The sequence below is a fragment of the Ambystoma mexicanum genome, chromosome 2p, assembly GCF_040938575.1.
Source record: "Ambystoma mexicanum isolate Mex_15411 chromosome 2p, UKY_AmexF1_1, whole genome shotgun sequence".
Lineage (NCBI taxonomy): Eukaryota > Metazoa > Chordata > Amphibia > Caudata > Ambystomatidae > Ambystoma > Ambystoma mexicanum.
In genome coordinates this window covers 940252722-940274819 of record NC_090923.1, presented here as the reverse complement: position 1 = coordinate 940274819, position 22098 = coordinate 940252722, and the positions used below count along the sequence as shown (strand labels likewise).

At 46.8% G+C, this 22098-nt stretch overlaps 1 protein-coding gene across 5 annotated transcripts in view; it reads right to left on the bottom strand.

The window, feature by feature from the left end:
• Positions 1 to 22098, bottom strand: part of VASP (vasodilator stimulated phosphoprotein) — a 476938-nt gene that overhangs the window by 180375 nt on the left and 274465 nt on the right. For all 5 annotated transcript variants that reach the window (XM_069644704.1, XM_069644701.1, XM_069644707.1 and 2 more), the window contains one exon: positions 20352 to 20520. In XM_069644704.1, the coding sequence (XP_069500805.1) occupies positions 20352 to 20520 (169 nt within the window). The remainder of the gene's footprint in view (positions 1 to 20351; positions 20521 to 22098) is intronic.

The following is a 22098-nucleotide window of genomic DNA, read 5'->3' as shown; positions in this document are numbered from 1 at the left end:
GTTTTGAAGTGGATCCTGTTTTTTATATTGGGAGACAGGAAAAGTGCTGTTGCATTTTTTCAGCTCTAAGAGTAATCTAGCAGTTACATTTTTCACTCCTTGTAGTCCTGTGTGTAGATATTCTGGGAGTCCAAGTTAAAGGCTTGGTCAAGTGGAGTCTTGATAGAACCAGTGAGGTAACCACCACAGTCTGGAGGTCATATAGGGCCTGATGCCTCGTAAGATATAGAGTTGGAAGAAGCAGCTCTTTACGGTGGCTTTAATATGTGGCTTTAGTCTAAGGTCGCTGTTCAAAGGGAATCCAAACACAACTAGTGTGGGCAAGTGCCCAGAACATCCGGCCAGGAGAATGCTGCAGGGTGAGGTGGCATTTTCCCCACAAAATCATTCTGCTTTGGATGGGTTAAGCTTAAGCCAGTTAGTGGCCATGCAGGAGTCCACATGTGGAAGGCGTGTTGAAGGCAGGTGTGGCAGTCGTCGGGTCACTGGTGAGTCAGTAAATGAGTTTGTAAATGTAGTTGCAGCATGTAACCTTCTCCCTAGACAGTACAGAGGGCTCAAGCTCAACCCCCTGGGGCCACAGCAGATACTCCAGTCTTCAAGAAAAAAATACATTCGTGAATCGATGCTACGCGGGCTGCTGTATGCATGGGCACAGTCTAGGGTGGCCAACTGTGCCGTAATTTGCAGGATTGTCCCGTAATTGAGGACTGTTGCCGAGTGGCTCAATTTGTGCTGCAACAGAGAAAGTCAGGAGTCACAATTTGGAATGCTGGGGGGGCTTGGGGTCAGCCGCTGCAGGGCGCTGCCTCACAGACTAGCTGCCACTTGCTAGCAACGTTTATTCCCATTCACGGGAAATGTATGTATATGACCCCCCCCTCCCCGCTCCTATAAAAGGAGCGGGGAGGGGGTCATATACATATTTCCCGGAAATGGGAATAACCGTGGCTGGCAAGTGGCAGCTAATCTGTGAATAAGAGTCCTATTGCATTCCATTGCACCAGCAACTTCTGACGTGACAGGCCTGCAGGTCTGGCACGTCAGCAGCTGCGGGTGCAATGCATTGAATCTGCCTGGTGAATGACTCCATTACGTCACCACCGCCTTGTGTCCCGCAAAAGGAGCTCACAAAGTTGGCCACCCTAGCATAGTCCGACCACCAACAGGTTTGGAAAAGGAGTTCAGCGTCATCTTCTTCTGCTGACAAATTACACATTTTAGAACCGTGGGAGAAAGGGTCCGTTAGAAACCTTTCACCGCACGAAAAGCGCCAGTCATGTGTCAGAATTAAAAGCTTTCAATTCCATTGTCTGCAGTGCCAGGTGCAAATGCCCATTGAGGACCGAGAGCCTGGTGTGCATTTATAGCACAATGTGGCCTTTGTCCTATGCAGGAAGGATCGAGCATGCAGGTTACCAAAGTAACGGGCCGGGCACCGGCAGCTTGACGCGCGACACCTTTGTGACATGGCATGTACTTTTCTCCATTTTGTCCCAAGTATGCGGAAATCCCTAATCAAAACGAATCACCCAATTCTTCATGCTTTTTGCATCAGGGGATTGATATGTTTCTATAAGAGTGGCATAAAGAGGCAGGTGCGTTTCTAACACGGTGCATTAGAGCTGAAAGATGAATGCAAAAAAAAAAAACATTAATAAAAAAACAAAAGCAAACACACTTAGCTCCTTTACTGCATCTTTCCTGATCTTGTTTTTTTTGTGCTGCTCATTTTAGTTTTCGTCCCTTAATTTTCAGTACCATTTCTTTTCGTTCTCTTTTATCCTCCAACTTCTGACGTCTTTTTAAAAAATGTTTTCGTAAAATAAAGTGTCAAGTGTTTGAAAAGAACAGTGAACGATTTTGTACTTGTAGATTGATATATTAAGTTCGATTCCCTTTACAGACTTGTTGACAGGTACTGTGTGAAGCGTGCATGGAAAAGTCCGCTGATCGATACCACGCTAGGCCAGGCATGGAATGCCACCATGACCCAGGTGCTAGAACAGCATAGAACACCCCTCTGCCCCCCAGGCCTATTTCCGCGAAAAGCAGTAATATCGATGTGAGAAAAGTTCTTAAAATTGGTTAATTGCACAGCAGCATTCAAGCCAGTCCTGTGCACCAACAGGAAACAAACCATTAAAGAGTAAGCTGGAATAAGGAAACGTGTGTTGTCGTTAGTCCCAAGTATGCTAGGTCTAGAGGTATTAATGCTAGCAAGACTAAGCACTTCATGCCATTCTTACATTTAGAAGGGTAGGCATAGTGGGTTATGCAACACAGCACGCAAACACAAAAGCAACAAGCATTTGTTGAAAAACAGAGGGACAATCCAGCATGTTGACCGTGGGAAACAATAGGTCTCGAAATTGTGCTGAGCAAAGAAGTGATGGACTCTTTACAGGGTCCGACACCTGCAGCGCCCCAGAAGTTTCAACTAGGACTCCCAGGATCCCTCACTATGGACGAGGCTGGCTAGCGCTGGAGAGTTGTGGGCCAAAACAGCTGGTGCGCCAGACTTTGCAGAGCCCTGGACTAAAACTACTGCTGTGCTCATCTTTTAATTTTAGGAATGCAGCCAACTGTAACCATAGTGCAGCACATCACGTATAGACAGTGGGTTGTGCATCATCCTGCCAGCCAGAGCTAGGAAAAGGAATCGTTGCTTTTCAAAAATAAAGTGTGCATAAGCTCAGCGCAAGTTTTGCAATCCAAATCCAAGGATAAACCATGAAACTACAACTTTCCAGGTCTTTAGACAAGGAAAAAGTCCTCCTAGGATCGCTGGCTCCGAGCTGCAAAGTCCATTCAAGAAGGACAAATGAATGCATTAAAGTATATGGAAGATGTGCGCTTGGAGATCAGGTAAGGGTTACCAAGGGTTTTATGCTCGAGATGCGGAGGTGTAGATGTGATGCTTTTGTGGGCCCCCTGGACAATATGTCCTTGTGTATATACTAGATCTATAGGTTCTTTCATGCAAGAGTGCGGATGGGCCTTCAATCACCTTAACCCAAACAAACCCCTCACTTATGTAGGGAGCACAAGGTTGTAAATAAAGCAAGTTTACTGTACAAAGCTCCAGGAAGTAGTTAGATTGTGTTGCAGGACCAAACTAACCCAAGTCTCAACAGTACCACACCAGTTAACAGTCAAAACACTCCCAAATACTTTAGTGGAGTCCACCTCCAAACATGATTGGAGAGAAACCCTCTTCAAAGAAATCCCACCTTTTTTTAACCCCCCTAAATCTTCCATTTTCATTGGCCAGTCTCATCTCAATAGTCATTGTCAAATCATACTCATAACACACCTCTTCGGATTTGCCCATCAGTACATAACTGGCCTAGGGCGAGCACGATTGCACATGGTCCGCTTGCATAATTTAGCAAATAGAGGAAGGCCTGAACAAACAGGATCTTCTTTGAACTACAGATTGCAAGCTCAACTACCACAGCCTCCTGGCGCTTCTGAAAACATACACATTTAGGAGACCACTACTCCAGAACATACAGCCTCTTGTGACCTGTAAAAAGAATTCATGAATTAACTGCCGGATACCTTGGCCTTGGGCCCCATTTTTATTACCAGCCCAAACAAACTATCAGCACCCTTCTACGCAACTTCAATACAATGAGTGAGAGAACATTGGTTCCCTTGCAGGACTTTAAATCAAACCTGGTCCCGTTTGTAAGCCAACCTTCTTACTAGATGACTTGTTCTTTCCATCAACACATTTCCCTGCTTCTTCAAATTCATGTGCAGCAGCTAACCGCAAAGGTTAAAGTTTACTGATTTACTCATTATGTGCCATCTGAAAACCTGGGCAGGTCAGTTTAAAAGTCAACATGCATTTTGCAACAGAGTCCCAACTGCCAGGTTTTTTGTAAAGCACCCCATGTGTAGATTATGTTCATGTTGCCTTTGCAGTTTTAATATTATATCTTTCTACGTGCATGAAGATCTAAGATGTATACATTTGAAACAGTAACACTAAAAGTAACATTGCATCCATAATTAACTGCATTCAATACATATGAATTTGCAATATTGCACCCAGTTCGCCGACACCACCCCACCCCCATCATCAATACTTTGTGCGCAAAATGAACTCACAATCCTGTGGACCCTTCCTGACCACCCCAACATTAGAGATCCAACAGGCTCCTCCCAGCGCTTTCCTTAATACACAATGTATTGCTTGATGCAGCATATAAACTATTTTGACGAAGGAAATTTGGATTTTCTGCGTTTGGAGCTGGAGTGTGGTGGATGATCCTCGTTCTTTTCTTTCAAATGCTGTTGATGCAGTTATTCGATGATGTATCCCTATGTGCCTCTTCAGATTATGCCACTGCTTACTGTCATGTGTTTTATTGTTCTGCAATGTGGCATTTGTATAGCGCCTAATGCCATTGGTATGGCCTCAAAGCGCAGTGGGGAGAGGGAGGGGGGGAACACCCTTGGAGGACTGACGTCCAACATATGAGAATTGAAAGGAGGATTATTAAAATGCACGTGTGCATTTTAGCCAGCACGCAGATAAGTCCCTGCTAGCGACCTATGGAGATCTGGCTAGTGGATGGGTGCTGTGATAGACTGTCGGGAAAAACCAAATACAATTAAAACACTCAGCCCTTTATGCCATCACCTGATTATGTAGCATGCAAACCTCTTTCCCTTTGATATTTTAAAATCGGCCATTTCAGGTAACATTCCAGAGCACCCCATAATGGCAAGCCTTGGAAGGTCACCTCTGGTTCAGAGTCACAAAACAAATGCATCGTGGGTATGCAAATTACCTGAAAAGCTTCCACATTTAGCTATATGTGATTGTCATTTTATTATAGGACATTGCTTGTGGCATGCGTGGCTCATTAACTTGAAATGGCCTATTCCTTCCTGTGAAGAAAAAGTGGGGTTTTTCTTGAATTTTTAATTTCACCATAATATTGATGGTTTTGGTAAAGATCTGCCAATCAAAAGGATGTCTGACTGTAACACACTGATTATCCCCAATAAGGGGGAAACATGTATGTGGTTGTCTGCATCCTTGGGAGATGCCTGTATTGGGTGGATAAATCTATAAATAAAATAGAAGTGCACTAATAAGATCCTGCAATGATCGCATATGACCCTAAACTGCAAACATTTCAGCTAGTATGCATGTCCACAATGAACTGCTTTGTGGCTCTCAACTGAAGAGCTTCCAGGGATGGCTACAAGGTGACACAGGGGGCTTCTTAAGTGAAATGGCTCATTGCATTCGAACAGAGCTACAAGGCTTTTTATCTTTGCATTTCTGAACCTGCCAGAACATTGAATCTTTTATAGTTTGCAAGCCTTGCTCAATTCTGGGTGGTTCGTAGATCAACTAGTAACATAGCACACTATTGTTACAGGCAGTTAATTTGCTGCATTTGCAGTATGAACCCATGGTTGTCTTAGATTAGCAAGCCGTACCCTCGCGAAAGGGAGGCGGTAGTTGGTTAAAATAGCACCAAGTAGGTCAAAAGTAGCACTTGCCTCACTAGTGTATTCTGCCTTACATCTATATTCAAGTATGAACATTTAGTGAATGCATGTATTGAACAAGCTCCAAGTAGCTGTGTTGGGACTGACGTTCTATACTCTGGCCTGGGGGACATCTGTATAGAAGGCCAACCTATATTGTGACAGGGACAACTCGATGAGCTGTAGCCAAACCAGTTCAAGGTAGTAGTGACGAGAGCTCAGGGCTAAATCTCAAGAGGTGGTGAGCTTGTAAGGTGTCCACAATGAGCACACTTAGTGTAACTGTCACCCAATACTAACACTGGGTACATATATACAGTCACTGATTTAGGGCAAAATACAGATCAAACCCCCTGAAAAGAAAGGTGCAGATTAGTATTTGCACTAAGAGGCCACAAAGAATAATCCCCAACTTCATAAATCCAACCCTAAGTGGGGCCTTATGCCCAAATGTTCTGAAAACTTTCATACAGTACTTTGAAGCTGGGAAAAATGAAAGTAGGTCTCTGGGGTCTAGTGAACAGGTCCAAGTGTCAGGGGACAAGTTAATCTAACTAATAAACATATTCCCAACTTCTGGAGTGCATGTGTGAACAAACTATGGCAAAGCCAAGTTTTGTAAAAGTTAGCAAAATTTTAAAGGGGGTTTAGGGGGCAGTTATTGCTATAACAACCCCTGTACTCAGATTCTTCATGGGACTTGGCAGGTCGGTTGAAGGTCAGATGTCGCTTTTCCTGCCGTCTCAGCACTTGATCCCCGGGGTTGCAGGGTCGAGCAGCTCTCCGGTCGGTGTCTGATGCAGGTGCAAGGATTCTAAGTGGAAGAACGCAACAAAACTCAATGCAGGGCCCCTCACGATAGGAATGGACGCAGGTAAGCAATTTTGGATGACGGCCACCGATGCAGGGAATCACTTGCCCCAGTCACACTTTCCCTCCGATCTCGAGTCCCCTCGATGCTAAAACCATAAAATCACAGAGGAAAGCCATGTAGTGAAAGCTGAGGATCCCCAAGTGCCAGGCCTCAACGCGGAACTGCAACGTCTGCAGCAAGGGAGCCCAAACTCAGAGCTGGTCAACCAGAGGGCGGTCCTGGGGCACTTCCGAAGGATCTTCTTTGCAGGACTCCGGGCTGACGTCAAGAATGGAAGTTCGCTCCACTCCAAGGGTCACAGCTCCTTCGAAGGACTGCTAGAGATAACCTAAAGACTCTGCTTTCCCAGGACAGCAGAAGTTGGTCACAAAGCCTTCTTTCCAATGGGTCTCTGGGTTCCTCGCGGGTCTTGCAGCTGGACAGCAGTCTTGGCTCCCTCAGTTTTTTCCAGGATCTCTCTAGAGTGGGTGCAGGGGTCGTAGTCTTATCCTAAAAGCCAGGTAAGTGCAGCAGCCCTCACTAGCCAATAGTAGAACACACACACACACCCAGACCCCCCCCCACAATCAGGACCACTGGCAGCAAAACCCATACATTCCACCCAGAGACACTGGCACCAGTATGGATTGGGACCAGACAGACAGTCACAGTCCACTTCCTGGCAGCAAACACACATAGCCCACCAAAAGCTTCGCTTTCCTGGGCACTGGAAGTCCATATAAGGATTTTCCTGGCCTCAGACCAAGAAGGCTAAAAGATAAGATGGCCAAAGGACATGTGAAAAATCTTGTGGCATGGCCAGGTTTGACCAGTAGCCAGAGGCTAAAACGAAAAGTACCAAAACAATGGTGAAAAGTAACTGCTGCCACCAGCTTGTCAATTTTGCACACAGAGTAACCAAAAATCCTCTACGTCTATGGTAAAACAAAAAGTGCACCCCATTGTACTGCATTGTAAGATGCATTGTACAATGATAAAAAGTTACCACAAGTGGTAACAAGTTACTAAAAGTAGTAAGAAAGTGATAAGACTAAGGGAAAAAATGTTTCCCAGTACTGACCGCCTGAAGGACATCTTAGTTTCCCCATAACAGATGAGCAAAATGTACTGTAAAAAGAGCAGGTCAGATACAGAAAAACACATTTCTAAAGTTTGAGGGTCCATACAAATGGAAGGGAAGGTGCAGTAAGCAAAATGTTTCCCAACAAGCTGCAATTACAGATCGTTCTAGATCTGGTATACCCCGGGTGGAAGTTTCCCGCGTTACATTCTACAATGCAGCTTGCCAAACCAGACTTCGATAGATTTGTCCATGACAATCTGGCCAAGGGCAAGAAATAACCACCCAGACTTAATGAACTCTGGTTCTGGCAATGTATGGCCTTCTGGTACGCCACATACAGAGAGTCGCTTGCACGTGACTTGCATGCGTTCAAGGAAATTGGTAGCTCAATGTAGGATTTCTATGAAATCCCAAAACCACTTTGGGTGGGCACCGTGGACGCAGTTTAATCCAACCTTATTCTTATGAAGACCGACAGTTCACCCAATTTTAAATTTCATTTAAATATTTTGATTAGTGCTGGCTCTACCCAGAGGCTCTCGGAGCACCTTGCATCGTTCACATCCTATGTGAGCACACACCTGGAAGCAATTGCTTATGAAAAAAGAATTCCATGACAAGTGCCTATATGCACTTGTTAAAACGTTGAATTATTAGTCAAGTTAAAAATGCATTACGGCCGCATCCTGGACCTGGAGTCCAGCTCTTGGAGCAATGTTTGAACCCTACGGTAAAGAGCATAACACTGCAATACTGAAGAGTGGCTGAACGCTGCCTTTCTGAATGCGGTCAAAGCCACTTTATGCACCTTGACCGAGTTGAAGGACCCACCGGTACCTCATTCGCCAGCTGTTAAGCACAGGGCAATATGTCTTTGGTGTAATGGTTAGAGGGCATCGTCTCTTCCTGGCACCATAACATATCTACTCCACTTACTAGAACCGGGCTTTATTCGCGGTCTCCTTTCCCAGTGAGACTGTTCAATTGTAAAAGACGGGATGACTTGTGCATATATGCTTCCGAATTTAAACACGCACAGAGAATGGCTCCCGCTCACCAGCCAGGGGTTTGGTTCAGATTTCTGATACGCTAGAAGAACAAGTTACTTCTTACCTTGTAACGTTCTTTCGACAGGATGTTCCTCCGACGTATTCCTCATCTTAGATATCTCCTTCCAGCTCTGCTGGCCTCGGAAAATGTTTTCTCTCTAGAGGGCGCTGCGCGTCGACGTCCTCCGAGTCGATGTCCCTCGACAGCCACCGTATCGACGTCGACGTCATCCTGCCTATAAAGGCCACGCGCAGCGTCCGTTGCTCAGTTCCGTTTTGTAGCCCACAATAATACTTTCTGTACTAGACTAATCACCCTGAAGGAGCGTAAGCTGCAACAACACGGGAAGTAGAACTGCGGGGATGGATGGGAGGGTCGATGAGGAATACGTCGGAGGAACATCCCGTCGACAGAACGTTACAAGGTAAGAAGTAACTTGTTCTTCGAAGGGATTGTGTCCTCCGACGTATTCCTCATCTTAGATAGGCTCCCATAGCAGTATTCTATTATTGGAGGAGGGAGTACTGACTTCACGCTGACTTCTATTGATGAATAGAATGCAGCACAGCCCTTCCAAACCTAGTCTCTTGACTGGAGGAGGAATCCAAATTGTAAAAACGTGTAAAGGTATGGACAGACGACTATGTAGCGGCCGCACAGATGTCTTTAACCGGCACTCCTCTTTTGAGGGCCGATGAAGCTGCAATACCTCTGGTCGAATGAGCCCTAAGGTTTTGAGGGGGCTCTTTCCCTGCCAGTTTATAACATTCCAGAATGGCTAGAATGATCCATCTGGAAATGGTCTGCTTAGTTATAGGTAACCCCAGCTTGTGACCTGCGTAACCTACAAACAGCTGGTCTGCCTGTCTTATCCTGGCTAGTCTACTGATGTAAAAACTTAAAGCCCTTCTAGGGTCTAGCCAGTGTAACCCCTCTTCCTCTTTCCCCGGGTGAGGAGGAGGATAGAAAGATGGTAGGGTAATCCTCTGAGTGATATGGAATTCAGAAACCACCTTTGGGAGGAAATTAGGCTTCACTTGCAGGACAACTTTGTCTTTGTGAAATATTGTGTGAGGGGGTTTACAAGAAAGAGCTTGTAATTCGCTCACCCTTCTAGCAGATGTAAGTGCTATTAATAAAACAGTTTTAAGGGTAAGGAATCTTAACGAACAAGAATGGAGTGGTTCGAAAGGTGTGCCCATCAGGAAAGTTAGTACTAAGTTTAAATCCCATAGGGGAACTTGGAATGGTCTTGGGGGATAAACATTGGTTAACCCCTTTAGAAATTGTATTACCAAGGGTAATTTGAAATAGGATGGTTCTTCCGCAGTGCGCTTAAAGATGGATAGCGCTTCGAGATAGCCCTTAATGGTGCCAACTTGAAGGCCTGAATTCGCCAAATATAGAAGGAAGGACAAAACCATTGGTGTACCACATGAAAAAGTGTTGATATTCTGTTTTGTACACCAGCTGCAAAATCTGTTCCAACGGCAGCGGTATAAAGACTTTGTTGCTGGCCTCCTTGCCGAAAGCAACACCTCCATAACATCATCAGGGAGGTCCCAATCCTTGTACCTCAACCTTTCAGAAGCCAAGCGTGAAGGTTGAGGGTTTTGATGTCTGGATGGAGAACCTGACCTCCCTTCTGTGAGAGTAGGTTCTCTCTGAGTGGAAGTCGAATTGGAGGGCAGATGGACAAGTCTAGAAGGTCCGGGTACCACGTTCTCCTGGCCCAATCCGGGGCAATTAGGATCATGGTTCTCCGGAATCTTCTCAACCTCCTGATCATTTGAGGAATGACAGGGACCGGTGGGAACGCGTACAGAAGCGGAAACTCCCAGTCCACTATGAACGCGTCTCCCAGAGCTCCTCTCGGGGGAAATTCCCTTGAGCAGAACAGATCGCATTTCCTGTTGACGCTGGTGGCGAACAGATCCACCTGAGGGGTTCCCCAAAGGGCAAAGATCTCTTGAAGGACTTCCTGAGCTAGTTCCCACTCGTGGGAGACTGTGCTCTGCCTGCTCAGAGCGTCCGCTGTCAAGTTCTTCTCTCCGGCTAGGTGAACTGACGATAGAGAGATTCCTTCTTGGATTGCCCAAAACCAGAACTGCATCGCCTCTCTGCACAGGGGTAGTGATCCTACGCCGCCTCTTTTGTTGAGGTAATGCATGGCCACTGTGTTGTCTGTCATTATCAGGACGTTTTTCCCTTGTACAGCTGGCAGGAACGCCTTCAGCGCAAGTCTGATGGCTCTCAGCTCTAACAGGTTGATATGTAGTCTGGACTCCGATGGAGACCAATGACCGCTGATGGTCAAGTCGTTGGCGTGGGCTCCTCACCCCGTGAGTGAGGCATCCGTGACTACTGTTATCTCCGGCCAGTGTTGCCAAAAATGTTCTCCTTTCAGAATGTTCTCCTGACAGGCCCACCACTGAAGGTCTCGAGCTACTCTGTCGGGAACCTGAAGAAGATCTGTCATTCTCCCTGAGAATTGTGACCACTGAGTCCTCAGTGCCCACTGGAGGGATCTCATTCTCAGGCGAGCCTCTGGCACTAGGAAAATGCAGGATGCCATGAGGCCTAGCAACCTCAAAAAGTCGAAGACTGGGAGACGTTGGGCATGTTGAAACTTGGTAACCATTTGTAGAATATCTTGAGCCCTCACCTCTGGTGGCGAGGCTTTTCCAGGGAAGTGTCCAGGATCGCTCCTATGAACTGGAGTCTCTGCAATGGTATCATTTGTGACTTCTTTAAATTGAGGGAGAAGCCCAGTCTGTGAAGGGAGTGGCACACGTGATTTAGTTGGATCTGAGCTTGTTCCGAAGAAACAGCCCTGATCAACCAATCGTCCAGGTAGGGGTAGACGTGAATCCCTTCCCTCCTTAGACTTGCTGCCACTACCGACATTAACTTGGTGAAGACCCTCGGGCGGAGGTCAGCCCAAATGGCAGCACTCGAAATTGATAGTGAGAGTTGCCAATTGCGAACCTCAGGTATTTCCTGTGTTTGAGATGGATAGGCACATGGAAATAAGCGTCCTGAAGGTCCAGAGATACCAACCAGTCCTGGAACTGAAGGGCCTGGAGGATCTGAGAAAGAGTGACCATCTTGAATTTGTCTTTTCTAAGGAATTTGTTCAATTCTCGCAAGTCCAAGATGGGTCTCAGTCCTCCGTCTTTCTTTGGAATGAGAAAGTAAGGGGAGTACCAGCCCTTGTTCCTCTCCGCTACAGGTACCGGTTCTATGGCACCTTTCTCTAGCAGGTCCAAAATTTCCTGCAAGAGGAGCGGATCTGGAGCTTTCTGAGAGCGGATCCCCGGTGGATGACTCTGAGGTATACGTAGGAAAGGCAGGCAGTAACCTGGGGCAACTGTTTCCAATGCCCAAGCATCTGACGTGATAGCCTGCCATACCGCCAGATGTTGAGTCAACCTGCCTCCTACAGGTGTCCTGTGAGGGAAGTCCTCAGAGTGGTTTTGGGGCGGCTGATGCAGATGCCAATGGTAAAGAGGCACCTGCTGTTGCTGCGGCTTTTGAATATCTACCCCGTCCACCTCGGGTAGTTCTTCTTTGTCCCCTTTGAGCCGGTCGTCCTCTACCTCTTCCGAATGCGGAGTAGAAGCGAAAGGACTTGCCCCTTGCAGAGGTTCCTGTGGGACGAAAAGGAGTCTGACGGATTGCAGCTCCTAGGGATTTTGCTGCTGCTTTTGAAGTTTGCAGTTTCTCTAACCTGTCATCCGCCTTTTTCCCGAACAAAGAAGAGCCATCGAATGGCATGTTCAAGAGCCTGGCTTGCACATCTGGGGCAAAACCAGACTTTCTCAACCAAGCGAATCTCCTGGTTGATGTACTTGCCGCCATTGCTCTGCTGATACTGTCAGCCGAATCAATGCCCGTCTGGAGGGATTCGCACATAGCGTCTTTACCGTCCTGTATAATATTCAGGAACGCATCCCTTTCTTCTCCCTCCGGGATGCAGTCAGCCGCTGTAGAAGCACACTCCCAAAGTGTATGGCTGAACCTAGCAAGGGTGCAAGTAGCATTAACAGATTTTAACGCCATGCTACATGCTGAAAAGACTTTCTTTGCCATAGCATCATATTTTTTATCGTCCCTGTCCTGTGGGACGGTAGGATAAGCCGTCTTGACATCGGTAGAGGATGCTGCCTGTACCACCAGACTTTCTGGGGATGGGTGTTTAGACAAAAACTCCGGGTCTGTAGAGGATACCCTGTACTTAGTAGACAGTTTTTTATTTACTGCTGGTATGACATCTGGGGTTTCCCAGTTTGTCATGACCTTCCTCTGAAGAGCTTTATGAAAAGGCACCACAGGATCCTCCTTTGGGCCTTTGTCAAGAATATCCGTGAGGTCATCTTGTTGGAAAGATTGTGAAGGTGCAGACCACCCCATGAACTCTGTGATCCTGGCCATTAAGGCTCTATAGGGGGTTTCAGCATGCTCCCCCGGGTCTGGCCTAGCCAACTCCACCTCAGGGGAAGTGTCTAACCCACTTGCCTCATGTAAGGAATCATGAAGATCCTTTAACCTGCGTTCTTCAGAGGAAAATTCCTGTCTAATTGGGGTTACAGGTCCCTGCAACTCAAATGTGTCTTCCTGTTCAGACAATTCACCCTCTTCCAAAATTGAGGACATAGTTCTCAATTGTTCTGAACTCAAAGGGAGTAAATCCCATTTCCAAGGCAGAGGGTGCAGAGCTCGTCATTATCGGCCTCGAAAACGTCGATGCCGAAGGCTTCGAGCGTGGCGTCGAAAACAAAGGCAGAGGCCTCGATGACCTCGACAGAATTGGGATTCTACTCGACAATCTCGAAGCCATTGCCATCGAGGACCTGGGGATAGTCATTGGGTGTGTCGTGACCGTGACTTTTCTTGGCGTCGACGCCGGTGTCGAAGCTGGCGTCGAGTCGACAGACCCGTGTGTCGAAGGTTCCTTCGACAACGGCGTCGAAGACACCGACCTCGGCGTCGACGGAACCCTCGTGGACGGCGTCAACGGAACCTTCGAGGAAGGTTTGGAGGTCATAGTCCTACTCGAGGGTTCGAGACGCGCTCGAGAGGTTTCCTTCGCCGGGTACTGCGACTCGCGGCGTTTTTGACCTTCGGGTCTTTCGACCAGAGCATCGCTCTCGACAGTCTTCGAGGGGGTCGAGCCCGCTTTCTCGAAGACGCTCATCATATTTTTGCGGAATTCCTCCCATTCAGCCCGGGAACTATGTTTCGTGGGGCAAGGGATTCTTTTTGGCGAAACAGAGGAAGAGGAAGACGGAGAAGGGGATCTTCGACGTCTCCTCTTCGAGTGCTTCGATCTCGAGGAGTGATGGGACCCACTCCGAGACCTGGAGCGCGAATGGTGACGAGGAGACGAGTGTCTCGACTTCGTCGACGAAGAAGAAGCTTTAAAAGTCTTACCTTTCTCCAGCTTCCTCCTACGCTCCTTCAGGGCTTTAGCTGTCATGGACATACAGTCCTCGCACTCCGAACAATGATGTTCAGCTCCCAAACACCACAGACAAACTCTGTGAGGGTCAGTCAGCGACATCTTTTTCCCACAATCTCGGCATTTTTTGAAGCCGGATCGAGGAGTTGTCGGTTCCGACGAGGAAGCCATCGAGTACGGATCGAATAACTCGAGGTAAATATGATTAATCTGACAAGAACTGAGCAACGGTATTCCGAGGCACTGAGTAAGCGCAGAAAAACGGAACTGAGCAACGGACGCAGCGCGCAGCCTTTATAGGCAGGATGACGTCGACGTCGATACGGCGGCTGTCGAGGGACATCGACTCGGAGGACGTCGACGCGCAGCGCCCTCTAGAGAGAAAATTTTTTCCGAGGCCAGCAGAGCTGGAAGGAGATATCTAAGATGAGGAATACGTCGGAGGACACAATCCCTTCGAATGGACATTTCTATAGGGGTGATTCGCATATTTGCCTTACCCCACCTGGGTGCAATCTAGATTAAAGAGATCAGATTTACTCTTTCATCCCACCTGTGCCTTATAGGATATGGGTGAAAAACTCAAACTGCTTGCCACATTATGGGAGGGAAGGAGCCCTCGTTTCTAGCTATACAGTGTCTCACTCAAAAGTCTTCGAGTCGGAGCAACACATGTGCCACGATGCTAGCAATGCTAAACTGAGATGGACATGTCAGTTCTCATACACACAGCTGTTGATGTGTTGTGTTCCAGTTGAACAAACCAATTCCACAACAAACTTGCACCAATCCAAGAGAACATTGAGACAAGACTGGTAAAAAAAAAAAGGGAGCAGTCACTCACAATTGCCAAGTAATGAAACTTGCTCACATGTCTGATGGGACCTCCCTCATTTGTTTCGGGACATTGGTCACTGGTTTCACCAGATGTATTTCCGACTCTACACCAGAGGCGTGGTAGCGATTCTGGGCAAAGCCCCTTCCTCCCCTCTTGTTCTCATCCAGGACAAGAGTTCTACGTTTTCGGACTAGGAGAATGCATGCATCTTTTAAAAACAAGGTAGTGTTCTGGACAGGCCGAAGGCTAGTTTCCAAACTGCAGGCTATATTTTTATGTTCCAGCCACTTGAAAACCCTGCAATCACCAACTACAGTGTATATAGTCAAAAGGTTCTGCTTTGGCGAGTGCTATTTTGGGAAGCTTAGAAAGTTATTTTCTACTATCTCCAAAGTTTAATATTTGTAACATAAGGGACCTGTTGCCATGCACGGGAACCCAGTTTCATTTTTTTAAAAGTTTTATGCATTACTCTGGGCGGATGCCATCTGAGAGGGTTTGAAAGCCTTAGTTTTTTCAATTTTTTAGTACCAACATGATGCGGGTAATCCGGTTTCTGAAAGGAAGTTTGGCTAATCAGACCCCCCACCACCCTTCTTTCATAAATGCTGCATGCAAAAATCAGGAGTGCATTTGTGCACCTTTGCCGATAAGGTTTTAGTCCCTGCAGTGGCAGCAAGGTAAGTTCACATGTGCACTGCTGCCAGCTCACAAAGCCACAGCAGGCAGAGATGGATTTTTAATTATGTGAACCTCCGATTTAAAAACCATTGTGTATCCTGGTGGCATGTTAAACTGTAAACGTAAGCTATGCCTGGTTATGGCATGGTAGCTACTAGGGTCACAATTATATAGCCAAACAAATTTGATATAGTAATGCCAGCTTGGTGAGCAGTGCCCAGCTATAGCAGGGGTGTGATTAGCCGTTTGGTGTGGATGTCTCACCACAGGATTGTGGGACAATTGCCAGGAAACAGCGTTTTGATCCTTTTGGAGAAAGATCAACAAGGACCCTCCCGAGGAGATCCCCTAACAGTCTGTCAGAGTTTCCTTTGTAGCACCCTCTCACACCAGGGTGCTCACAATTGGAGTTACTTTCAAAGAACAGACAGATAAAGAGTTTTGGGGGGGGGCAAAAATAGCCAGAGGGGAGAGGTAGGCTAAAAGGGGTGCAACCATCTTGGTTTCTGCTAGGGCGCTCCACAACTTTCTGCTCTCCCAATTTCCTGCAGTCATGGCATTCTGTGTCCGTCATAAAGTAAAGGCACTTAACAGGCTAGATTGGATCCCTTACAGCATGCTTCCTTTGGACCAGTCCCCTGTGAAATTCTGTCTTTATGGGGGGGGAACCCGCCCTTTTTCGTCGATTCACCTTTGGCCCCAAAGTCACCTGTCTTCACAGAAGACCGGTCAGAAGGCATCCAAGGCAGAGGAAAGCAACACTGCTGTTGGACCAAGGCATCTCTGCTGCCTGCATTTTGGAACTAGGATCCTCTCACTGGCGGTGAAGGACCCTTTGTAGGTGCAAGGCAAATTCCTCGGGGGGGAGGTGTGTGAACTAAACTAAATGACTCACCTTATCACTAGTGACCCTGAATTGGGCCTCCCATGCAACCTAAACATTCTGAAGCTGGAAACCCCGTTTTATCACCTTGAGACACCTTCGAGTCAGACTGACCATGCTAGAAGCTTTTTGAGCCACAGGAAGGCCCGCGGTGCTTTTTTTTTGCACTCTGTGGATCTCTCAAACACTTACCTGCATTTTTAGCCCTCCAGATCAATACATTAAAGTGGACCACTTAGTCTCAACCCGACGAATGGGTCAACTCCACAGGAGCAATGGCCTAGAATGCTGACTCAACCCAGCAGAAGCATTGCTTCGCCACTTATTTGTACACCACCCTAAACAGTTGGTAGCAATCGACTGGACCTCAATGGGAGCCTGCACATTGATCGGACATGACACTTACTCACCAGTGAGAACCAAAGAGCTGAAATATCGATATACTGGCTCCATCACCGTAAATGCCCTTAGAAGCCTGGGTTTGACACTGTCCAGCACCCAAGAAAAGATCCAACAGGAATGTTGAAGAGGCCCTGTCCTCAGTCCACCTTAAGGGGCAGTGATTTATGCTCCTCCTTTGCCTTTAAAGACATTCTTGAACAGTGACCTTCTTGCTGTTATGTCTTGCCTAATTAACCCTGCCTAACACAGGGTGCAATTGGATAAATTTCTATAACCGTACTACCACCATACTATTTCCCTATTGAATTGTGTGTTACAACTGTATCAGCTCACACGCCTCCTGAAGATACAGCCTGCACTACCAAAAGAGGCAAAGGGGGTATATACCGGCCAGGCTGTGCTCGTTTTACCTTTAAGATTCGGATCACTGGATTTACTAGTTATGTGGGGCAGAGGAGGTGGTTTAGCCGCTACCCATCCCTGCACAACTACAGGCAGTGCGAATTTTGTCGCAATTACAGATCTTGCTTTTCAGTCTGTGTTGCTAAAGCAGATTTTTTTTGGGTGAGATTGTCAGGATCTCCAATTCATTAGCATAACCCTTCCCAAACCCTTTTGACCTAATAAATCCCCAAATCCACCCTGGATTTATTGGCAGGCTGCTTAAACTGGTTCCCTTTCTTGAGATATTTTGAGAGGTCTCCTTGAGTTTGTCACTTCTCAGCGAATTAAAAACGAATAAGCGCATCATTGTGGACGCAACGTACGGTTAGGTGGACTGTTCACTTACAAGCATTGTGAGGAATGCCTCCGTTGGTATGCATTTGGTAAAACTGCAGAATCGTCGTCAGACCGATTTTCTGTTATCCCCACTGTTAACTGCAGACTATTATAGTTTCAGAATTTCAAGGGCTCTGAACAACTGTTTTTCCCCCCTTGTTCCCTCTCTCCTTGAGCGCTTTGAAACACTTGCCTTGTGTATAGACGCTTTACAAATAAACATTACCATACCACAAAGCCTGCTTTACAGGTTGAAAGTGAGAAGGGAACAAAACGTGCATTGCTAGAATGAGGGCAATGTGCTGCCTTTCCTTCAATGAAGGATTAGCAGGATCTGAAATCAGGAACCAAAACTGGCAGCTTCCAAAAATTGTCCAGAAACAGAGTATGCCTTGGAGGGGCATCACTACATCAGTACATGTGGGCTGTCATGAATGGGCCCAAGGACAGCCCTCAAAACAAATCTAAATCAGGTTAACTGCACAACCTCGCTTGCTGCAAATTAACAGGTTTACACAAAATACAGACTGCAACTTGTACCTACTTGGAGACAAATCCCACCCACAAAGACCAAAACCACCCGCAAAGCAGTACAAGCTACTCCTTTTTTCACATAACCACCACAATCTTTCATTTGCCACTTTACAAGAGAGTTGACGTGTCTCTTAAAGTTCTCCTTTAAGCATACATACCAGAAACTGACTACTAACATGCATGTTTGCATTATCTGACCCAATTGCTGGCAAGACCTTAAAGTTGTCCTGCATCTCACCGTTTTCCTCGACTGTCCTGCATCTCATTGTTTTCCTCGACCATCTACCCACAACATTACAAATAGTGGCAGAGTCCTACCAATTTTTCAATGTATCGGACTAGCAGCCTGTTCTTGTGAAGGGCTCCAAGATCTAAAACCTACCTGCATAAGTGCTCTTCTGCAGCAAGACTGCACCAGCACACATCTTCTCAGACTTTGGCTCGACATGAGGAGCTGCTTGAAGGCTATAGCAATATTAAAGACCAAAGAGGCGAGGAAACCATCAGCAAGGAAATGGGTAATTTCACGATGCTGCACGTGAGAGAAGAACCTGCTCCTTTGAATGAGGTTCTTGAATTTAAACATCAAATTGTTGTGGCTCCATTCCTGTATGGCCAACAACTGCTCTTATGAAATGGGAGGTTGCTGTTGGTAAGGAGCTAGCACCTTCCTGTGCCCCCAAGCACTTTCGAATTAGGCAAGACTTATTTTGACTGCTTCTAGGCAATACAAGGCATAAGGGGTAAGGGGGTCACTGGGAAAGCTCTTATGCAAATAATCATATATAGAGATATGGGCAGGCACTAAAAGAAGACAGTTATTTAAATATAAGGTGCAAATAACTATTAGCTGAATACATTTGTAAATGTTAAAACCTATGCAGTTCTTAGCACGGTACGAGTCAAAAATACTCCCCCCCTCCCTTCCTGGAATGAATGCAGCCTGTGCTAAAAACAGACTACAGGCATTGCCGTGGTGTTCGCTAGCACTGGCAGAGCACACGAAGTAATTCGGCAGCTGTTTGCGGTCTTTCAAAAATCCCATGCAGGCTAAGGCTCCATGCACACAATGCAGAATTATGGAAAATGAGGTTTAAGGGAAATTACTAGACCAGATAAAAACATGAGTAGAATGAATGAAAAATATGGAGAGCATGACAGGAAAATGTTTTTATATATAAAGGTCCATAGGTAGCAAAATGATTAAAAACACGAGTTACAGTGTAATTTTGCATAGGCTAGCAACATGTAAAGTAGCATGTCCTGACAGAAATCGCCGACAATGAAGAAAGACTTTGCAGCATCCCTTGTATGGAAGCAGGACGGTTTGGGATGGAGCCATGCCCTTATCCAGTGACAGAATTGCAGCAACCCAACAGTATATAAACCCCTGCCTGGTTAGTTTGGGAGGAGAAAGGAACGGTGAGGGACAGAAGAGACCATTCAGGGAGCAGAGTTATTTGCTGCCATCTTCATTTCTGTAAAGAATAAACTTGTTATCCTTGCAAGACTCTTGGCCTTACTTCCCTAGAGGGATACATTTATTCTGGTGTGAGCGTAATTAAGGGACAAACTTCTAATTAGGGTTATGCTTATAATTAGGGCCCACCTTACACATTGCAAAATGTGTGTTTAAGAGTAGCCCCCAAGACATAAAAAAAAAGTAGGTGAATGATCCAGTTGAAGTGATACAAAGGCTTATCCCATCTGTGAAGTTAAAGGCCTATCACTTCTGTACTGTTGCGACTACCACCATACCTTCACCCAACGGAGGGAGCTACAATTCGTTTTTTCTACCGATAAACCCTTACAGGTAAAGACAAACACTGAGACCTTATTGCATTCCTACCATATCTGCACATTACAGTCCTCGCCATGTTGATCAGCCACCCTAAAAGGTTTCCGTGAATCCTACCTAGTTCAAAGCTTAAGGAACTTAATATTTGACACACGTTTCCTGTGTCTCCTCTGACACTCTGCCGCCATCCCCCCCCCCCCAATCTATACAGGTTCATCTCTTTGCACCGACACATCCATTAGCTGGCTTGACAAACCCAGACCTCTCCCTTGCTACAGATTTCAGATCTGCAGACCAAGGTCTGATGACACCCTGGTGGGGTCACAATATACCACAGCTCAGGCAAGATCAGGAGCTGTAAGACCACTACAGTGGTGATGGGCACAGTATACGTATGGAACATTACATACACTGACGTATTGGCTAAATGTGGGCCAGACGGTTGCGCACAGTGGCACTAGGACACTCACCAGACTCGAGAACTTCCAATGCTTGAAGCATCCCATTGGCAAACTGTGTGGCATCCTCTTTGCTTCCGAAGTTCAAGCCCCAGACGAGGCGCGCGTCCCGCCATTGGTGAAAATTGGGCGTTGCCTGGTTGTATTTTAGGCCTTTTACTATTGCACAGTTTATGACGACCTGGAAAAGAAAATCAGCAGTGTAAGAACGGCATGGGGCTAGTACAGAAGATGGATATTCCAACACCTCAACAAAAAACACATTTCAAGGGGGCATGAATGTCCCGGAGGTGAGGCAGAACCTGCAATTGGCAAGCATCGTGGTCAGCATTGGCTCATTAGGACAGGGGTACACATTTCAGGTTGTAAGCTACTAGACGGGCATAAAAAGCTACTTGCCTCAGCTCTCCACATACAAGCAGCACACCATTTCTGCATGTCAATCATCACTAGCCAATTGCCACAGGCAAGTGCACATTTTGTAGCCTGCATTAGGTGGCATCTCAGTGAAATCTCTGAGGTAATAGAACAGGTGAGCTTGCAGACAACAAATGCAGAATGAGTTCTTAAATGTTGGTTGGATGAAGCAACGTCCATGCCAGCTTCCTCGCAGCAAGGACAGGCCACAGTTTTCTGAGCGACAGGGATCCTTTCATCTGTCCCTCACTTCCTTCGGACCAGTGGCATATCGCACAGGGGTGAGGGGGCATCTGTACCCCACCCCACCCCCCCATGTGGCTCTTATTATAGCCAGACCGGGAGGCATTTGGCAGCGGGACACCTTTCCCGTTCGACACCCTCATTGACGATGAGTGTGCCGAACTGGAACAGTGTCCCACTGCCAAATGTCCTGAAATGACAGGTCAGTCCTGCATTCTGCAGACCCCCTCAGGGGGACAGCAAACGTCCTGGTTTTGCTTTGGGCTGCCTATGACAGGGTCTGTAGGACGCAGGACCCGCCCTGCATTTTGGCCTTTCCAGGGCTCACACGTGTGTAAATTCGAGCTCTGGGCAGCAGAGCGGCTCTCCCAGGGACCCAACATGTTGCTCAACAGAGCATTACAATGGGAGCCATTAGATATTACAGAGAGGAGGGGACTATTAGCAGGGACTTTTGCCCCTTAAAAAATGTGAATGGGGTGATCAGAAGTGATAAGGGTGCCTAATGCTGCCGGCTTTATGACATGACGACTATGGCTTTAAAACACAAGGGGGATTTGCTAGGCTCACATTAATCTGCATGCCACCATTCTGACTTTGCATATAGGATGGGGAGAATTATGTTTGCATTTATAGCAGCGCACCTAGCCTAGAGGCGTGTAGGCGCCAATTACAGTTAGACAGGTTACATTGAACTACAAGACATTAGATTTAAATCTTACAAGACATTTGTTCAAGACCTGCCCTGCTTACTGGGTTCATATTAAAGCACGGTGGGCGTGCGGAATCACAGCCAAGCATACATGGGAAACAGTAACACTACTCTGCATGGGGCCATTATTTTGCTAGACAGGATTTGACAACCAGTTTGTTCAGTAGAAGATGGCCTCACCGTGCACGACGGCAAAGTCACTCGGTGGGGCTAATCACCCCATTGGGTGCACAGGGCATTGGAGGCTGTGCTCGGAAAAATATTGTCTCCTCGCAGCACCACAATCCATGGCACTCAATCCGTAGGTCACCCAGCTTCGTGACTTGCCTGCTCGGCGTGTGTATGTGGGGTGTGGGGACCCCAGGGCGAGCAGTCGTGTCGGCCCAG